Source organism: Watersipora subatra, chromosome 5 (assembly GCF_963576615.1).
Source record: "Watersipora subatra chromosome 5, tzWatSuba1.1, whole genome shotgun sequence".
In the NCBI taxonomy this organism is placed as follows: Eukaryota; Metazoa; Bryozoa; class Gymnolaemata; order Cheilostomatida; family Watersiporidae; genus Watersipora; species Watersipora subatra.
Genome location: NC_088712.1, coordinates 30,586,590 through 30,608,281, shown reverse-complemented (window position 1 = coordinate 30,608,281; position 21,692 = coordinate 30,586,590). Strand labels below are relative to the sequence as shown.

The 21,692-nt window shown below is 36.6% G+C and overlaps 2 protein-coding genes across 2 annotated transcripts in view; one reads left to right on the top strand and one right to left on the bottom strand.

Annotated features, from left to right (window-relative positions):
• Positions 1-2,092: 2,092 nt before the first annotated feature.
• On the bottom strand, positions 2,093-21,346 carry LOC137397271 (dynein regulatory complex subunit 5-like). The gene is made up of 10 exons (XM_068083560.1): positions 21,308-21,346; positions 16,734-16,824; positions 15,144-15,317; positions 13,675-13,873; positions 12,978-13,156; positions 10,193-10,404; positions 7,084-7,264; positions 5,220-5,322; positions 3,334-3,478; positions 2,093-2,400 (listed from the first exon to the last, which is right to left on the bottom strand). Exons 1-10 carry the CDS (start codon positions 21,344-21,346, stop codon positions 2,221-2,223), a joined length of 1,503 nt encoding a protein of 500 aa, XP_067939661.1. The 3' UTR covers positions 2,093-2,220.
• The window catches only part of LOC137396604 (unconventional myosin-Va-like), a 108,876-nt gene continuing 107,902 nt past the window's right edge, over positions 20,719-21,692 (top strand). Inside the window, exon 1 of the mRNA XM_068082919.1 lies at positions 20,719-20,836. The gene's annotated coding sequence lies outside the window, so the exon portion shown is untranslated. The remainder of the gene's footprint in view (positions 20,837-21,692) is intronic.

Genomic DNA, 21,692 nt, shown 5'->3' with positions numbered 1-21,692 from the left:
GCCTTGATAATTGGGGACATACCCAGTTGCAAAGAGCAATTTAAGGTTGGATGCCCATTCCTGTCACCACCAGTAGCCTCTTTTTAAAATTGAACTCTCATCTGTTGTTTGCAGGCTGGTTGTTCTGGACCATGGCTTCTCCCATCTGTTGTTTGCAGGCCAGGTGTTCTGGACCATAGCTCCTCCCATCTGTTGTTTGCAAGCTAGGTGTTCTGGACCATGGCTCCTCCCATCTGTTGTTTGCAGGCCAGGTGTTCTGGTGTTCTGGACCATGGTTCCTCCCATCTGTTGTTTGCAGGCCAGGTGTTCTGGACCATGGCTCCTCCCATCTGTTGTTTGCAGGCCAGGTGTTCTGGTGTTCTGGACCATGGTTCCTCCCATCTGTTGTTTGCAGGCCAGGTGTTCTGGACCACGGCTCCTCCCATCTGTTGTTTGCAGGCCAGATGTGCTGGACCATGACTCCTCTCATCTGTTGTTTGCAGGCCAAGTGTTCTGAACCATGGCTCCTCTCATCTGTTGTTTGCAGGCAGGTGTTCTGGACCATGGCTCCTCCCATCTGTTGTTTGCAGTCCAGGTGTTCTGGACCATGGCTCTTCCCATCTGTTGTTTGCAGGCCAGGTGTTCTGGACCATGACTCCTCCCATCTGTTGTTTGCAGGCCAAGTGTTCTGAACCATGGCTCCTCTCATCTGTTGTTTGCAGGCAGGTGTTCTGGACCATGACTCCTCTCATCTGTTGTTTGCAGGCCAAGTGTTCTGAACCATGGCTCCTCTCATCTGCTGTTTGCAGGCCAGGTGTTCTGGTGTTCTGGACCATGGCTCCTCTCATCTGATGTTTGCAGGCAGGTGTTCTGGACCATGGCTCCTCTCATCTGTTGTTTGCAAGCAGGTGTTCTGGACCATGGCTCCTCTCAAAATATTTGTCAAGTATTTTTCTGTTGGAGTTTGTGGTATTTCTGGAAGCAATCCTTAATCACTTAGATTTTGTACATTTGCAATGTTGTAACTGAGACTATGTGGTTGTAAAGCTCAACTCACTCAGCCACACAGTCTCTTTCAGACTGATAATCTCTCTAACTCACTCTTCACTCATCCCTAACTCACTCCTAGCTACCACTACCTAACGACTGTTAAGAACTAAATGATCACTCGTGTTAACCATGCCAAACTTTTCTCTGCATTCCATACTCAAGTCCATCACACTCATTATGGTAATGATGTTGAGATTACTACCAAAAACAAAATCATATTTACTTTAGGACAAGTTTGCGGAAGCGACTTCAACAGTGACTTCATGATCCACCAATAGCTAGCAATCGCAACTCGTGCCCAGTAAACAGCGTACTGTTTTGCACCTCGTGTCTGCTGTCCCAACTTTTGTGTTTTTGATCTATGGGTTTTGTGATAGTCACCAGCAGCCCAGTAATTGTCATGGTTAATGCCACTATCTTCAGCAAGTAAATGTATTTTCGCATTAGTTAAATCAGAACAGGAATAAATGTTTACTAAGTGAATAGTCTCAACAGTACACTGTAAGCGCATGTTTACTAGATGAATAGGCTCAACAGTATACTGTAAGTGCATGTTTGCTAGATGAATAGTCTCAACAGTACACTGTAAGTGCATGTTTACTAGATGAATATGCTCAACAGTATACTGTAAGCGCATGTTTACTAGATGAATAGGCTCAACAGTATACTGTAAGTGCATGTTTACTAGATGAATAGGCTCAACAGTATACTGTATGTGCATGTTTACTAGATGAATAGGCTCAACAGTATACTGTAAGTGCATGTTTACTAGCGGAATAGGCTCAACAGTATACTTTAAGTGCATGTTTACTAGATGAATAGTCTCAACAGTATACTGTAAGCGCATGTTTACTAGATGAATAGGCTCAACAGTATACTGTAAGTGCATGTTTACTAGATGAATAGTCTCAGCAGTACACTGTAAGTGCAATACAGAGAAACCTTATAAAGAGTGCTGCTTTCCCATGTATAGCAAATATCAAGGCAACAAAATCTCACTGATAAAGTACTCAATAATCAACTCATAGAGAAAAATATTAAAATATATTATGTAATATGGGTTTAAAAATAAGTCAAATGAAGAATTGATCCAACCTGATACAATTAGCAACTCTCAAAACAATATATACAAAATCGATAAAAGGATTTCTTTTCCTTATTAAAAATTTTCAATAAATAAGTCGCCGTTGGTTATTGTGCGGCAGGAAGTGCTGCCCGTTGTAATGAAAGCTCTCTTTCACGCTCTCGGTTTGTATGCAAGATCTGGTATATGCAGTACTCGGCCTCAGTGCCGCACTCCGTTAGCCTTAGGTCTATATGTGTTACTGTCTTATTATCCTCCATATTTTGCTGGAGTTGCTTTCCGCCATCCTACAGAATCAATAAAAAATGAGAGGACTGGAAGGCATTGAGAGAACAAAGCCAATATAAATCAATGCTATCACTCTCGTCATAAACTTCTTGTGTGATGTCGGCAGCGTGATGTCGGCAGTATGTGTTACATTCATAATTGAGGGGCATCATTTAGAATTCTGAGGAAACACACTGGATTGACGCAAAGGTGCAACACACTTTCGTCATTATAGCTTTTACATTCAACATTTATAATGGGCTGCACTTACATGAACATAGTCTAAAGGAATTAGGCTAAAGTAGGCTAGTGGTCTACAGAGCAGTCGTGGTCTAGTGGTCTAGCACGACGTACAAACAACAAGTTGGTTGGAGTCCAATTCCCAACAGGGTCACTAATGGTGATAGTACATCGTATCTTAAACTGCTCTTTGCACCTGAACATGTCTCTGGTCGTCAGGTTATTACACTGCTGAGCTCAGACATGTGTGGCCAATAATCATAGTGCCACTGTTTGTATAGCAATGCTCTTCCAAGTGTATGATGTCTGCTTGCAGTAAGCCAAGCAGACATCATATTTTATCTTTGAGGAATTGCTCACATAAAGTTGGTAGCGAAGAGATCTTAGCCAATTTATAAAACTACAGCTAGTGCCCTCTGGTGAGTAATTCGGTCGTCTAAAATACGCAAAAATGTAAACAAAACTTTAAATCTAGTTCGAAAGAAGACAGTTAATAGGAATTAATAGTTAATAGGAATTATGGTAAAAGAAAGTAGGTCATGTTTGCTGACAATTGTGCAGCGCCATTCAAATCAGTGATCGAAACTTGTCCTTAAATATGTAAAAAGGTAACAGCTTTGTTTTAGTTTAATTTAAACTAAGGTTTAAAGATAAAATTTTAACATGAGCTGATACGCTTAAGAACATGTGTATAGTCTTTGCTAGCTACTTACGACTCCTATTCTGTTGCAGGAGATGTCAATTTTCTTGAGCACAGAGTTGCCTGCTATCACCTGTCCCAAGCCATTAGCAGTCGGTTCGCTCAAGTCATTGCTTCCCATGTTCAGCTGCTCTAGCGTAGCATTTTTTATTAAGGCTCTGCAGCAAATAGGTCAGCGTCAGCATCGACAGCTGTAAGGTGACAGCGTGCTGCTAGATTATCACGCCTTGTCATATACTAGTCCCTAATTTGTCACCTATATATACATACAGTATATGTATACATATACATACATATATATATATATATATATGTATGTATATGTAATATACATACATATGACATACATACATACTTCTATGATGACTAATTATATATATATATATAATTAGTCATCATAGAAGTATGTATGTATGTCATATGTATGTATATTACATATACATACATATATATATATATATGTATGTATATGTAATATACATACATATGACATACATACATACTTCTATGATGACTAATTATATATATATATATATATATATATATATATATATATATATATATATATATATATATATATATATATATATATATATATATATACATGTTTCCTGAACCTTTTAAGCTTACTGTGAGTACCTGCATGCAAGTGTTACAATGAGTACTGCTAATAGAGCAGTACTCATTGTAACACCACAGTTGCTAAGAACCACTGCTAATAGAGCAGTGGTTCTTAGCCTTGTTGGATGTACTGAACCCACCAGTTTTATATATGCTTTCACTAAAGCCTTCTTTATTAAAAGATAAAATACGATTATTTTCACATTTAAGACATAGTTATATGTTTGCCTGGTGCACAAAATGAACTTGATAAATTTACTGTGTTCAAAGAACAAAACTAATACAACGCATCAACTTACAACAAATTACATATCCTTCTTTAAAAACATAGCCTTGCAGATCAGTGTGACTTTTACTGTTGCCTTTGAGAGACCGAGCCTTCACCGAACCCGAGACTCACTGAAGCTCTAAGGTTCAAGAGAACTCAGATTAAGAGCTACTGGTCTAGGCAAAGTGGCAGATAAGAAGACATAAAAATAATCAAAAAAATGATTTAGTTGAAAGTTTCCTGAAATGATTTGTCATCAACATTTTTTCTGATCCACTGCGCCTCGAGCGAACATATGTGTTCACGCTTTGGCCCCCCAACATAATCCTTCATATAGAGAGATAGAAACTGCTTCTATGATGAATATATTCATCACGGGAAATATTGATGAAACATTGTTTTCATATTCCCCTGCTGCATATATTCTTCACATTTGAATATTTCAAAATAAAAAGCTGTGCAGCTACATAATTTTAAACACAAGAGCTGATTATTGTGTCTTATTCATGGCAAGTTCGGTTATTCCTTGAGTGCCGTCAGCTCATAAATTTTGAAGAAACATAACTTTAGCAATAAAAGTTCAACAGAAAATTGTTAACTATTCCTAGAACATGCATTTAGTGAATATTGAATCTCGAACAAAATATAATACAGAAAGAGATCTGAAGTAAAGAGGAAGTAGTTTTGACCTTCACACCGAAAAGTGCAATCTCGGGAATCACATATTTTCATACAAGATACAAATATAATCTTCACTATAATGGGAGTTGTGCCCAACTGAAGCCAAGGTTGGAGATTGGAAAAAGGATATCCTTATACAAGATTTGAACTCATGACTTTCAGCGTGATAGACCAACAATCTAACAACTGCACTACTCAACCACCCACTGGCATAACAGAATAATTGTGCACCTGGTTATTAAACCTGATGTAGTTATTTCTTCCCCCACTCTGGACTCCCACGATACTATTGATTTAATAAAAGATAAATTTGAGATATAAACACTTACTTGCATATAGCCTGTCCTCCCTCATCCCCAATTCTGTTGAGCCTGATGTTGAGCACTCGCAGGGTTGAATTCTTGGTAAGAGCATGGGCTATAGCTGAGGCTCCTGTTATATTGTATTGTAAATAACGAAATTTTTCAAATTTTAGCAATCTATCAAATTAGATAAGAGCTAACAAAAAGGAATGACTATTAGACATGATGATTGATTGGCTATCAAACGACTAAAAATGTTGCAAAATACTACAACTTGTAATTGAGTAAATACTAGAGTATATGATGAATACGTGCATAGTATAGCTATAGTATAGCAGTATATATGATATATTATAATAGTATATATATGATATCATATAGTAGTATATATGCTATCGTATAATAGTATATATGCTAAAGGTATAAAAATTATTATGAACATCTTTCAGCATATCACATTTACCCATCTTAACAGACTAGCATAGGACAAAATGGTGCTATGTGAAAAATTAAAGTAATCCATATTTCTTATGCATAACCAAGTTATCTATAGTCCCTACTTCTGGCAGCATTCTTGAGTGGCATTAACAAGTTGAAAAAAGATTAGCTAATGGTTAATTTGAGAAAATCATGAATTTTTTTAATGTTCAAGTCGTGCGGGTCGAGAAAGGAAGGAGTGGCAGGGGAAGGAAGGAGTGGCAGGAGAAGGAAGGAGTGGCAGGAGAAGGAAGGAGTGGCAGTGGAAGGAAGGAGTGGCAGGGGAAGGAAGGAGTAGCAGAGGAAGGAAGGAGTGGCAGGAGAAGGAAGGAGTGGCAGTGGAAGGAAGGAGTGGCAGGGGAAGGAAGGAGTGGCAGGGGAAGGAAGGAGTGGCAGGAGAAGGAAGGAGTGGCAGTGGAAGGAAGGAGTGGCAGGGGAAGGAAGGAGTAGCAGAGGAAGGAAGGAGTGGCAGGAGAAGGAAGGAGTGGCAGTGGAAGGAAGGAGTGGCAGGGGAAGGAAGGAGTAGCAGGAGAAGGAGTGGCAGTGGAAGGAAGGAGTGGCAGGGGAAGGAAGGAGTGGCAGGGAAAGGAAGGAGTGGCAGTGGAAGGAAGGAGTGGCAGGAGAAGGAAGGAGTAGCAGAAGGAAGGAGTGGCAGGAGAAGGAAGGAGTGGCAGGAGAAGGAAGGAGTGGCAGGGGAAGGAAGGAGTGGCAGGAGAAGGAGTGGCAGTGGAAGGAGAAGGAAGGAGTGGCAGGAGAAGGAAGGAGTGGCAGGGGAAGGAAGGAGTGGCAGGAGAAGGAGTGGCAGTGGAAGGAAGGAGTGGCAGGGGAAGGAAGGAGTGGCAGGGAAAGGAAGGAGTGGCAGTGGAAGGAAGGAGTGGCAGGGGAAGGAAGGAGTGGCAGGGGAAGGAAGGAGTGGCAGGGGAAGGAAGGAGTAGCAGGAGTGGCAGGGGAAGGAAGGAGTGGCAGGAGAAGGAAGGAGTGGCAGGGGAAGGAAGGAGTGGCAGGAGAAGGAAGGAGTGGCAGGGGAAGGAAGGAGTGGCAGGGGAAGGAAGGAGTGGCAGTGGAAAGAAGGAGTGGCAGTGGAAGGAAGGAGTGGCAGGGGAAGGAAGGAGTGGCAGGAGAAGGAAGGAGTGGCAGGGGAAGGAAGGAGTGGCAGGGGAAGGAAGGAGTGGCAGGAGAAGGAAGGAGTGGCAGGGGAAGGAAGGAGTGGCAGGAGAAGGAAGGAGTGGCAGTGGAAGGAAGGAGTGGCAGGGGAAGGAGTGGCAGGGGAAGGAAGGAGTGGCAGGGGAAGGAAGGAGTGGCAGGAGAAGGAATGGCAGGGGAAGGAAGGAGTGGCAGGTCTGCTTATAGAAGGATAAAGAGGGTGACAAACTTGAGACTCAGCCAAGCTTTATTACCTGCAGTATTTTCTTACCTGCGGCCCGTATCTGATTATCAGCCAGGCATATTGTAACAAGCTGACTGTGATTGTTCAAAAACTTTCCTATAGCCCTAGCACCTCGGTCACCAATTAGATTGTTGGAGACGTCTAGTTCTGTCAATCCAGGATGGTCGAGAATATGGCTAATCATCACTCGGATTTTATCATCATCTACCTGCATAATAAACGACTCTCAGCAAGATGGAACGACTACAGCTAGCAAGAAGAAACAATTAAAAAGGAATTTCTATTAGGCCTATAAATTATTGTAAGTACCGTTAAACTTTTATTTGAATGTCACTATAGCAAATGAGTTGAAAAATAGATTGTCATGGCATTCAAATAGAGGTTTTACTGTATGTCTTATTATGAATCGAAATCGTAAGATGGGCTGGCATCCCGTCAATGATGGTTGGGATATGTACACAAGATGGATGATAGCGATTACCAAAACAATTATTGTATACCCAATGATTGTAAACTCATCTGGATATTGAAGACTGCATAAGCATATTGAGGAATATTATAGCTTTGCACTGTACTTTAGCAGTTCAAATTGCTGAGACAGTATTTTCATGTAAAACCTTGATAGATAGAAGTAAAGGAAGATGTATCAAGGATTATTCAGGGTTTAATTCAACCCATAGATATATAAACTTTATATATCTATGATTCAACCATTGTCCAGGTGTTAATTTCATTCCACACATCCAGAGCATTGCCCGATATAATTACTTGCAGCACTCATTACTAATAAACAGTTTCAGAAATCTAGTGCCATATAAGTAAAATGTAATTATTTTATTATTGTATTATTTTATTATTGTGTTATTGCTGAACTATCTTATACTGTTGCATATAAACTTGGCAGCTGCTGACTTATTGGAAAATTAAAGGCGTTTTATAATCTTATAAAGAGCAGGTGATGACATCCGATTTAAGGAGTCCTTGAATATTGATGAGAATCTGGTACCTGAGAGAGTTTAAACCATCTGAGAGACTGCATGATTAACCAATAAATATAGCTCAAATTTGGTGGAACAAGTCAATAACTACAAAAGTAACTGAGTGAGCGTATTCCCTCATCAACGCTGTGTCTATCCAACGGATCTCATCGTATAATGCTTCCGGACACTTTTAGACTCAAGAGGGTTCTGCGTATCCTCCTATAACCAGACCAGACACTCCTTCCTTCCCCTGACACAACTCTATTACTGACCATTGGTTTGTTCTTCAGTGATTAGATGGTTGCTATTCGCATATGGCCTTTGTTTTTCTGTCGAGCTTTCGACAGAAATTCCCTATGAGACTGGTTTAGCGCATTGTATAGATATTTTTTGCTACAAATGCGTCAGTTATTCTACGATCTTGTGAATCAGTGCAGTCTTGACTTTGCAGCCTTGGTTCAGTCACAACTAGCCTGAGGCCTTATAAAATAACATAACCAGAGCTCAGTAGCATCACAACTCAGAAAAGCTGGCGTTTATTAAAATGACAAAGTTATAGAGAAGATAATTTACTTTAAAAATAATAACTGCGTGTAAAATAGTGAAATACAACGAAGCCTCTACTTACAAAAAACTTTACATACAAAGTTTTAAGTTACAAAATGTTTTTTGAAAGAAACTTTGCTTCGACTTATGATGATGCTTTTAAATATGAGAGGCTTTTCGTATTTTGGCCCATTTGTTAGTTTCATATCTTGGCCTATTTGCTATCCGCGAGTACAACATACAACATAACTTCATTTGCTAGCGAAGTCCGTAAACATCAAGCATTTTGTTTTCCTTTGTTGTATAGTTTGGAGTTATTATACACCATATACAGAGTAGGACAACTTTGATTTTTAGCAGTTCAAGTTAGGGTTTTCTATATGATGATATACATGTATAGGGTTGGCACAAACTTTTTTTCATGCCAAATGATTGCAAAAACAAACTAAAGCTAAGAGCAGTCCTGTTCCTCGTAGCATTTCCTTGAAACAATTTTTTAATTAGTCGAAGCAGGTGTGTTTAGTAATGACAGCAGTTTGCAGTGTCGTTTATGTGTCCCTTGTGATTTATCAATCTTATATGTTAATCAGGCAAACAACTTCCATTACTGTTCAAGTTAATGTGTTACTCTCAAACTTTGCTCATAAATTTCAAGTTGATGTGTCTGTGTTACTCTCAAATCTCTAGCGACAGCAGCCTACTCTTGTGTATTATGCTACATTTCCACGGTAATGTTTGAAAAGCCTGTGAAAGGAATTGGCAGCATAACTATTATAAGTCGACTAGATTGGATGGAAGATATAGAGTTTTCCCTCATGAAAAGCCTCGAGACTTCGTGCATTCTTCACAAGCGCATTACTAACTGCATTTATTATGAATATCTTAATTGTTTCATTTAAAACAGTATTAGGCCAGCATCAACACGATATCAATGATACATAGGTTTTTTTTGTATATTGGAGTTGTCGTTTCCAAAAATATTATGATAAAATCAAACTTTGGGTTTTTTATTGTATATGGGAGTTGTCTTTCCCAAAAACAGTAGAATAATGAGTTATAATATTCTAATTTGTTATTGGCCGTTAATAATCATTGTCAGCTATACTTCAATATTTGGTTTTTTTGGTGTGTAATAAATAATAATAATAATAATGGTACCGTACGATTGTTTTTATACATGTTGAAAATGGTAGATATGATCCTATATGATGTATGATCCTTCGGACAATATAAAATATATTATAGTAGATGCTAAATAATACATTTTGTTGAGAGGATTGCTTGTAATAAAATGCTAAATTGACAGTAGAATTTATTTGATGATAAAAACCAATTTTAATGCTTTTAAAATCAGGCATATCAAACTAGGATATACCAAACATGTATGTTGCAAACTCAACCACAAATATCAATAATACAGAAAGCTCTATATATTGCAGACCAAAACCTAGAGTATTGGTCACTCATTCAAACTTGAAGATACAACATCTTCCAACACTGATATTACTTGTGTAAAGCTACATTCATCAGCTCTCAGCACTAAATTAAAAACCATAAAGTAAGGTGAAATTAGTCATTTGGAAAATGAATAATGCGTGCAACTCACTGACCTTGCTCCTGGTGATAGAGAGAGAGGTGAGGTGTTTAGTTGAGGCTATACACTTAGACAGCTGCTGACAATCTCTAGCTGTGAACTGAAACAGGTTCCACTCAAAGTTCATGCCACAATCTCTGACCCCATACACAACCTTGAACTCTCTTAGCTCTGTCAAGTCCTTGAAGATGTCATTGAAATCAAAATGGTCTGTATCAACTTCTTCACCTGTGAAAGACCAAATCTTTGTAGAGTAGTATTCTGTATAGCGGCTTTGCTTGCCTCATAAATGTGTATGCCGTAGGTAACTTACAGGTCAACATGCACTTGAACTCTCTGTTAACATACGGTTATTGTCTGTGAGAAACAACCACTCTATATCAGATCCCTGTCATGAAGAGAGATATTTGCACATACACTTGATGATAGGAGTATGATCATATTTCAAAACAGAGTCAACACGTAAGTTGTCTGCTCTTGCAAAATGACGGAGGAATGCAAAATAATTTTCTTGACATGTAAGGTGAGTTAATGAGATTAGTGAGAGAACTTGGTGACACTTGCCACGATGGTGTGAGTATGATCAATTAGTGACACTTTTCATGTTAAAAAAGACCTGTTGACTGACACTTGTTATGAGGATTACTGCAGCAGTGATAGTCAGATATAAAATTACTGTGATACCAGATATGACATGAGATTACTAATAATATGGGTAAGATTAGTAAAAACATTTTGTTACTATAGAAACATTTCAGTGCGATATAATGGGGTTCTTCTTTTTAAGAAAAGAGAACATTCTAGAACATTTTAAAGAGTTTCTAATTCATCATCAACCATTCAAAATAAAGCTGGGTAATAAAGAGTGAAAATGTAATAGCTCATATTTTAAGCACTTTCCCTGGGACTTTATCATTTTCTTAATGAGATTCATATACCGTTATAAATATTATACCGTTATAAGTATTATGCCGTTATAAATATTATACTGTTATAAGTATTATACCGTTATAAGTATTATACCGTTATAAGTATTATACCGTTATAAGTATTATACCGTTATAAATATTATACCGTTATAAGTATTATACCGTTATAAATATTATACCGTTATAAGTATTATATCGTTATAAGTATTATACCGTAATAAGTATTATACCGTTATAAGTATTATACCGTTATAAATATTATACCGTTATAAGTATTATACCGTTATAAGTATTATACCGTTATAAGTATTATACCGTTAGGAGTTTTATACCATTATAAGAATAATATGTACCATTATACATGTAAGTATTAATTGAACATACAGTTACCTCCTATTGAACATACAGTTTACCTCCTATGGAACATACAGTTACCTCCTATTGAACATACAGTTTACCTCCTATGGAACATACAGTTACCTCCTATTGAACATACAGTTACCTCTTATTGAACATACAGTTACCTCCTATTGAACATACAGTTACCTCCTATGGAACATACAGTTACCTCCTATTGAACATACAGTTACCTCCTATGGAACATACAGTTACCTCCTATGGAACATACAGTTACCTCCTATTGAACATACAGTTTACCTCCTATGGAACATACAGTTACCTCCTATTGAACATACAGTTACCTCTTATTGAACATACAGTTACCTCCTATTGAACATACAGTTACCTCCTATGGAACATACAGTTACCTCCTATTGAACATACAGTTACCTCCTATGGAACATACAGTTACCTCCTATGGAACATACAGTTACCTCCTATGGAACATACAGTTACCTTTTATTGAACATACAGTTACCTCCTATTGAACATACAGTTACCTCCTACTGAACATACAGTTACCTCCTATGAAACAATTCATCTCATGATTAACAGGTCAATGGAACAAGCAGATGTTACTCGTCTAACAAAATGAAAAATCTATCTCAATTATCTAACCAAAGCTGATAACTTCACTAAGGAGTTCAATAGAGCTGCAAATCAATAGAGCTGCAAATCAATAGAGTTGCAAAATGACCTATAATTTGAGTAACAAAAAAGAAGGAGGAACAACTGGCAAAAAAAAGAAACTGCAACATATTTTATTCGGACAAGTTATCTTCTAATCATTCATGTCATTATTATTATGCTGCTAACAGTTTTATCGCTATTATTATTGCTAGTATCCTAACAGTCAAGTGTGCCGGGAGAGATCATCAGGTGTAATAACTGCATCTACGATCACTGTGGAGAACTTTGAGGGGTTGACTGGTGCAGTTGTTGGAGTATTAGTCTACCGTGCCAAAGGTTTTGAGTTCGAGTTCCATAAGATGCAACGCTTTTTCATCAACTTCCAACTGCGACATAAGACAGATGAATGGGCCTCCTATTATAGTAAAGATTATCGCTATTATTGTAGCCCAGTTTTTCACATTCGTTCGATTTTTGATTTAATGTGTTTATTTGCTTCAATCATTTAAAAACAGGCTACTAAAAACATTTCTGTGTAAATATTTCAAATCATTATTTCCTGTGTGAACGTGTTTGCGGAATGATAATTTACGGAACAACTAAGAATTCACAGCTTCGATTGACTTGAAAATAAAACACCGACAACCGTAGTAGTCCGATTTTATCATCAGAGAATAAAGCACTGTATGTGTCCTGTGATCACATTTTTGCACATTTGCAATCACACAACATCTATACAAGGTGGAATGGAATGACAGCTTTAAAAAAGCAAATCATACGAGATGCGGGCGGATGCGCTAACTGATGACAGACCTTGACCTTGAAAGATACCTCTGTACCTACCGGCATCAGAAGCTGCATCATCATCATCTAACTGAAAAATCTTAGGGGTTTCTCTGACAGGAGGCAGCAGTTGGCGAATGTCCAACTTCTTTACATAGTTCTTGGAAAGGAGAAGCGTGTCCTTTATTTCGGTCAGGTCACTGCCGGGCACAAAGTGCTCAATCTTCTCTTGTAGGTTCCTAGAAATGGTAGACACATAGGGATAGCTAAAGAACAATACAGACAGCTTCAAGGATCCCAGGCTACAAAGCCTAAGACACCACTGGTTATATGTTATGAGAACTTGAGAATAGCGGCGGACTTCATCAGAGGTTTGGTTTGAGAACAAAAATGTAAAAACTTTGCCACTTGACATGACAGTTAAAAAAAGTAATCCATCCTAATGTAAGTGATGAGTTAGATGCACTTACTGGTAGTTGTCTCCTCAGACACAGATTATGAGCGCATGCAATCTGATTTATCTCCCTTGTTACAAATGAAAAGATAGATCGTCAATTTGTTCATGCTATTTTACATATTCATTAGAATTGGTTGTTCGCTTTATATAATGTTTATAAAACTGCTAACAGACATTTTTTTACAAATAAGAAAGTAATGTAGCTTGAGGATATAAACTCGCTCCTTATATTTCCTTTGTAGCTAGTGATATGCCTCTTTGTAGCCTCTAAAATATTTTTTAACTTGTAGAGAAACAAACCTCTCAAAATACATTCGCTTCCAGCTCTTTCCATATTGAACGACGTCACAAATTTCCCAACGAGCTTTGCAGCAGCGTTTCCAGTAACCTTCATCCTGAATAAGGTTGGCAGTGACATGTAGAGGCAGTTTCTCCGATATCTTCTCTAAAACCTTCACTTTGTGCTTCGGCAGCAACTTGTCGATTATGCGTGAATTTACTAAAAACAGAATGTGAAGTCATCACTCTCATACTCAAATTAAAAATATAACATTTGTTTTAAAATATATTACATAACATATTTTATTTATTTCATTATTCTTTGTTTAATTTTTTGTTTTTGTCTCATGGTCTAATTTGCTTTAAATGGCTTTGAGTGAGATTTGTGAGCAATATCAATATCTATTTATATCGTCTGCACCCTTGTACAAAGTGCAACAAAAAGACTCCGTGAATGTGAAAAATAGAGAAAAGATTCATGGAGAGACTGCAGGTACAAACTTTACTTATAATGAATACCGTTTCATTTACTTGCAGTACGTCCCATGCTACTTTATCTCTCACCGAGAGTGCAATGAACTTTACCAAAAATTCCAACAGTCTCATTCTTGTCCGAAGTTATTTGCAATTCCTCCAATCAAAAATTATAATAAGATAATTAAGCTTTTTGATTGGTCGGTTGGTTTGACCTCCCTGCATCATCCTATGATAATGATTTTAATGAAAGACATAGCTGTACAAATAATGTAAGGCATCAATAACAAAAGGCTGCCTCTACCAACCAAAAATTATAATCAAATGATTAAGCTTTTTGATTGGTCAGTTGGTCGATAGTTGCTGCATCATTGTACAGTAAATAGCATTATAAAAATGAAGGTAGTTTTGCTGATTGAGTTAAACTTGTTTTTAGTTCACTTTAATCGCGTTGGACAGCTTATTCCACAGTGGAGTTTGCAAAAAAACTTATTCGAGTGAGAGAATGAAACATTGTTAAATGTTTGTCATATCAGTAATAAATTTGGTGGACTATGGATGGACATCTTATTATAGTGAAATTTATCGCTATTATTGTAGCTTATTTTTTGACATTTGTTCAATTTTTGATTTAATGTGTTTTTTTGTTTCAATCACTTAAAAACAGTTTAGAGGCTACTCAAAATCTTTCTGGGTAAATATTTTCTAGCAAGTATATACCCAGCAACAGTACTAAATTTATTGACCAATTATAGTGCTGCTTCAATAACAACCGAGTACAACTAGTTTTCATTAAACATAGAAACATTTCTACACAAAATTCTATGAAAATATATTATATATTTTCCGTATTATATAATATACTTGTATAATAATTAATAATATATACTATTATTATAATATTGATAAATATATTATCTATAACACATTCATCTACATTATATATTATACTAAACCTTTACTGTATTTAGTAGTGTAGTGCTTGTCTTAACTCAGTACACTGCAAGCTTACTTACTTTCAAAGTTATGTACGATGTGTCGAATACAGAGATCTGTAAGAAGTGGAACCGTCGCTAGAGACCATTCAGGATCCTCAGCAATTATTCTTCGCATATTTCGAAGGTCAGAAGCGGGATTGTCATTGGCTGCTGCACTCGCATTTGGCTCCAACTCAGAACCTCGTCGACTAGCTAAAATAAGAAAATCGTGTGAACTGTAGTAGCATGACTCATAGCATGACTCATGGCATGAGTTTTGAGAGTTGTCTTACTAATAGTTATACAAAAAGACAACGATTACTATCTTTAAAAAATATGAGCTTTTACATCAACTCTCAATTTCTGAATTAGCAAAACAAGCTTTTGTCAAAATAAAAAAAATGAAAATGTTTTGGCAAAACATGTTTACACGTAGTATTGTAACTAGCAGAATCTTAGCAGTCTGAATAAAGGCCAACAAGTGAGAAATTAAACCCACTCCAGCAGTGCTATATTCCAATATACCGCTGTGAGCCTACGGAACAGGATATGAGGCAAGCCTAGATACGCTAAATAAAACATTAAAAACAAGATCTACACAGAAATACACAAGCTAGCTCTTACACAGCGGTAAGCGTAACTTAAACAGCTGTGTTACATGATCACCTACCAACAGACATTTGAGCTGAATGGAACCTCGACAAAGGAGGAATGATAACTCCGGCGGGTAACGAATTAGACATTGACATTTTGTCAGCAAACAAGATTTTTAAAACTAGAGATGCTCTTTTTTTATCAAAATATATTTGATTGTTTTCACAGCGCAATGTTCTATTGTTGTGACACGAGCCAATTAGCTTGACTGATACATATCACTTACTTTCTATCATTTACTCATTCATAGCATCCTTCTCTTGAGTACATTTTACAACTATAAGTGGGCACAATGTGGTTTGGAGTTGTGAGCTCCTACTTTGCTCTAAGATTTTGGCCAACATACAAATCTATTTGACATCAAAGTTATTTGTGGCTGTGCTTACACAACAGCCATGAAGGTCACAAAGCAGAAGCAATAAAATCTTAATTATATAATTATAGCGTTAAAGTTTTAGGGACGAAAAATCTGCTTTTTACTGGATTTAGACTTAGAACCTCCATGTTTGTAGGCAGACATTATGTCCACTAGACTAACTCTCTAACTGGCCATAAGGATGGATAATAGTGCACATCATATTTATTACCTCTGCGTATCTTAAATGCCGGCTGATTAAAATACTCACGTTTCAGCTAGCAGGTCAAAGAGCATGACACAATCTTTCTTCCTTTTTTGCTTATTATAATTTGCTGGTTCAAATTATAATAACGGCTCTTATTATAGTAAAGTTACTATCTTAAGTTAATAATCCACTTAGTTAAATCAGAAAACTCAAACTCGCAGTCACAAATTTATTCCCTAAATTAATTTCTTTCTCAAGCAAAAGCAAACATAATCAGATAATTTAAAAAAAATCTGTTCAAGTGAGAGAATGAAAAATTCAACAAATTCAAGTAAAAAAACTCATTAGTAATCTATAAAGTATCGTAATGTAAACCCTGTAAGTGAGGGTACAATGTTAACTCCTGTCATACCATTAGATCCGGCAGAACCTTTTTTGGCTGCGCTGTCGGTTTGTGTCTCACCAAGACCATCTTGTGCTACTGAAGGCTGATCTGTTGTCATCTACAATAATATGCATGTCAATTACAAACATCTGACATAATATTGTAATTATTAGTTTTGATTTTAAACTAAAAACCTAAATGTGTCTACAATGGCTAGCAAAAAGCTAGCAAGAACTTGAGAGCTAGGTTAGTTAACTAGCAAAGTGAGTCAGGTTAGTTAACTAGAGAAGAAAGTCAGGCTAGTTTTTTGAAGCAGAAGGCTAGATTAGCTAGCTGGAAAAACAGATAGAGCGGTTAATGTTATATAAGTATATACGACAACTGTTAGAATAAATTATCATTAGTTTTTAGCTATGATCAAATTAGTTTTATGTATTCTAAATGTTAATTTTATTAAGTAATACCTATCAAAACAGTACAATTCAGAATAAAGTATTATATCTTAATATTAGTTTGAAGAACAAAACTACACGCATATCTTTTGAGTTGCGAACAGATTCTTAAAGCCAATTGTCAAAACTACGACAAAAAGGAGCCACCTTTTGCAGAAGTAAAAACAGATAGGTTTACAGAAAACACGTTTGACATCCGTTTTATTTCTTACTAAAAGCAATGTTTTGTTTTATTCTTTTTAAACTATGACAAAAGAACATTCATTACTTTCTAAAAAACTATACAAGTCTTTGACTTAAGAGAACTCTAAATTGAAAGCTTACAAATCTGTTCAGACCAGATTTAAACTAATTTCAATTACGAAATAAGTTCAAATCTGGTCTGAACAAAATTCTCCATATAATGGTCACTTCATAAGTTAATTTTCAACCTCTGATGCATCCATACTTACTCATCATATATCCGTTTATGTAACACAAAAGCGTTGAAGAACAATATAAAGTGAGAACAGAATAACACAAATGATTGAATATTATGTCCATACAAGTCTGTGCTCGTTCTAATCATAGCTCGTGACATAGCTAAAAAAGCACGAATTGACTTTATTATGTAGTATACAAAGTTTCAAGTGATAGAAAGGTATGGAATATGACATGGTTTAAAGCCAATAAGCTGGGAGTTTTCTCTCAGTTGTGGAGACAAGTCTAAAATGAGCTCACCTTTTTTAAAGTTTTTATAAAGCCAAATGCAAGTAGGCCTACAAGTACGTTTTTGTGATAAAACAAAAAGAGGATCTATTTATGTCTTGTATATTTAAAAAACAACCAAACAATAGATTTGTAAATTTAATCAAAAACCTTCAAGAATAATGTGAGCTGAGAATGGTACTCTGAAACTCTGTAGCAAACAGAATTACAAAATCTAAAGCTAAATCCAAAATATTCAGCTTATAATGGTATTTTGGCTGATCATACTTGTTTGTAACGCCACTCCACAGATTCCTCTTACAACAGCCAAACACACTAGCCTATATGTGTGCTGATTAGATAAAGGGGATAAGAAAATGTAAATCTTCCCTACTCCAACCGCTGGTCGGCACTTTAGACAGCTAGATCAAGACATATCAAATCATACCGAATGCTGAGTCTGAGTCATAACAATAAAAATGGTCAAAATGACTACTAACACGCTTGCTACAACTCGGCGCTGTACACTCTTGAGATTCAACAGTTTGTAGCATATTGAATCTGTTTTGCTTGGTCAACACCATTCCACATTATCACTGAAGAGCTGCATAAAATTCATTAAATCAGAAAACTACAGTAAAACTGGTAAGTGCCAAATTTACTCCCTAAATTAATTTTTTTCTCAAACAAAAACGAAGACAAGCAGAGAATATTGTAAATAAAACTTTAAGTGAGAAAAGAAAACATTGTAAAACTTTTGTAATATTGTTGTACGAAATACTGCAAAAACAACATACCAATACGAAATGCAGCCAGATCACAGGATAAGCATATAATACGTACAAGCAGCAAGACGCCCAAAGACATCAAAATATCCAATAATTAGAAAATGTCAAAAGCAAATTAGAAACTTCAAAATTGAAGGAATCAATTCTAGAAACTGCGTCAACACCAGATGGAGAACATGCCAAAAGAAAGTCGAAGCAATTAAACCTACCAACCACCATCACCAGAAAAACATTAAAGACGAATCAAATGAGTCACATACAGATCTGCCACTCCTGTCAAACATGATCTAATTACCAAAAGTATGTCACGAGCTCCACCCTACATGTGAACATCACGTGCACCAGCTAAAGACTTATGCAAACAAGATATCTTCTCACGACTGACATAAAGCACTGAACCTTAACACTCAACCTACACCCACAGGCTAGCCATCCCACATGCCAGACATCTATAAAAGAGAACAGCTCCGATGACTCAGCATCTCTATCTCCATCCCTCTCTCTTCCTGAGGGCCTCCTTGGATGCTCTCTCCTCTGCCTGCTGAGGAGCCCCTTTTTCTCTCTCCCCCCTCTGGAGCCTCCCTCTTTCTTCCCTCTAGAGCCTCTACCCTTTCCCTACCTACGGAGTCTCCTTCGCCATCATCAGCTAATTCTCTTCTACTTTTCTATCTCAACGATCGAGCCTTTACATATAAAGACTGCCATGACTCTTATCTGATTATCGAAACTTGCAGCCGGGTGAATCGAGCAAGCAAACATGAACGACCGATCGAGTAAGGGTGTAACTTTTATTAGCTATTTTAACCTCTTGTTTAGAATTTTGTTAGTTGTGTATTTTAATTGTTGTACTTAGAGAATAAAGAATTAACTTTTACTGGTAAATATCAGTATTGCTTACATCAGCTTAACACCTTCACTTGTACCTGAACCAGTAATAATCAAATTAGTCCCCACAAGCTAAGCAAAAGTGCACAAACTGAACATAGTCAAAATAGAATAATATGACAAGCAATTTCAACACCGATGTTGTGTGTGGATTCGGATTAGTTATGCATAACATAATTTCTCCACATCCACACATAACAATATTAGTAATGGTACAAAATTTAGTAAATAATGGGACTCCTTCAACAACAGTAGAGTACAACCAGTTTTTATTAGACAGAGAAATATCTTTATACATACTTCTATAAAAATCCTAATATTGTGCTAATCTATTTAAGCAGCATAGCCCTTTTTTATAATGCTAGTCAAAAACAAAATAAGTTTTGGCAAACTAATTGGGATTGTGAAATCACGACATACTAATTGTATAGGCTAGTGATGATCTGCAGTTTAGGTTTTGTGGTGCATATTACAAAAAAACTTTAGAATACGTTTAGGACGTGTTTTCAAGCTTTTAATCAATGTTTGTACAATATCTTTATTGCAAATGAGCAAATAAGCATCAATAAATAATTTTCACGTTTACAGAGATTCTCTATCTAATATGTAGGTAACAAAACATCTAGTCTCCAAAGAATCCACACTGAAACAGTATTGAATTTACTTTCTATACTGCACAAAATGTGCGTTTTAAACAATAGTATATTGTTCAAGTTGCTTTGCAAAAATAAAACAATTTACTTCCAACAACTTTTATTATTCTATATACTACACATATATTTATTTATATCTCATCTTGGGGCGATTTCTACTACAAAATGGACTTGAACACTGGTCCTCGACCTTGTAAGGTCACAAATCTAAATCAAAAATTATCAATTGTGTAACCAGAAATGGAGTAATTTGATGAAAGCATTAAAATAATGTTCTCAGAAACATATTTTCTTACCTTTGCGTGCTCTTTCCAACCTAATCAAATTTCTTTGTAGCCTATTGTAAAAGCCCTACTGCGGTGGTTAGTTTCGCTCTCGTGTAATATCACCATAACTACGCGCAGGCGCTTTTACAAACTCATTAATGTCCGGTGACCCACACTTTTTACTAATAAGCAACAGTAGACGCGGTTTAGGCTTTGGTCCCCGTACTACATGCGCGACATCGTCTCTCGTTCTACGGCATACATACACCTATTTCCGGATTGTAAATTCGTCCGGACGTCGAAGACTGCATACAGAAAACTGAGAATTATTATAGCTTAGCACCGTCGTTTAATACTGACCATTCTATAAAGCGCTTTCTGCAGAACTTTGGAAAACAGGTTGTTGTTTCTACTATTCATTCGGTATAACTGACTATCCTGCAAGTTTGTGCGCCAGCATTTTGCTGGTATTTAGCTTAGCCTTAAAGCCAATATACAAACTATAGAATATTTTGACTAGAATATTTTGTTCTTAAAAAGTTTGGAAATTGTTGTTATTGGCGATTAGAAGTTTCTCACCATTACGTTTTACTCAAAATGGTTTGTTACTCTTACAAATATGTGTACCGCCTGGCTATTAAAGCACTACCCAGGTTCTAAGTGATTACAAATTTATTTAATTTTGAGAATTAGACGAAACTAGAATATTTTACATGTGATTATGCCTTTGTTTGAATTCGCAAAACTGTATAGGGTGTCCAGCAAGTCAACTCGCACAATTCAGGGGCGGATCTAGGAAAAACAGTGTGTGGTGCAAAATTTGTGTAATACATCTAGAGTGGGAGGGGGTGTGCGGGGCGACCCCCTTACCTGGCTCCGCGCTAGCGAAACTTTTTGAAATCTAGGCATCTTAGAATGAAGGAGAGGTGTGTTTGAGCCCAAAAAAGTGTAATCATTTATTTGCAGCAAACAACAAGTTTAGAGGTAAAAATTGACATTAGATATGATTAATTAAATTGGTATTTTATAATGTTCCTTATACTATGTATATCAAGATTACATGTAAACAGAAAGTTAACAAACATTTGTGCAATAAAATAAAATCAAGACAAAATCAATCACAAAACCTCAACAGCCATTTGGTTTGGCTGTGCATAAATTAGCCATCATTTCTGCAAACTACCATTAAAAATGTTCCGTAGTATTAGCTACATAACGATGCTATTATAATACAGACATATTAGGGCATACTTTT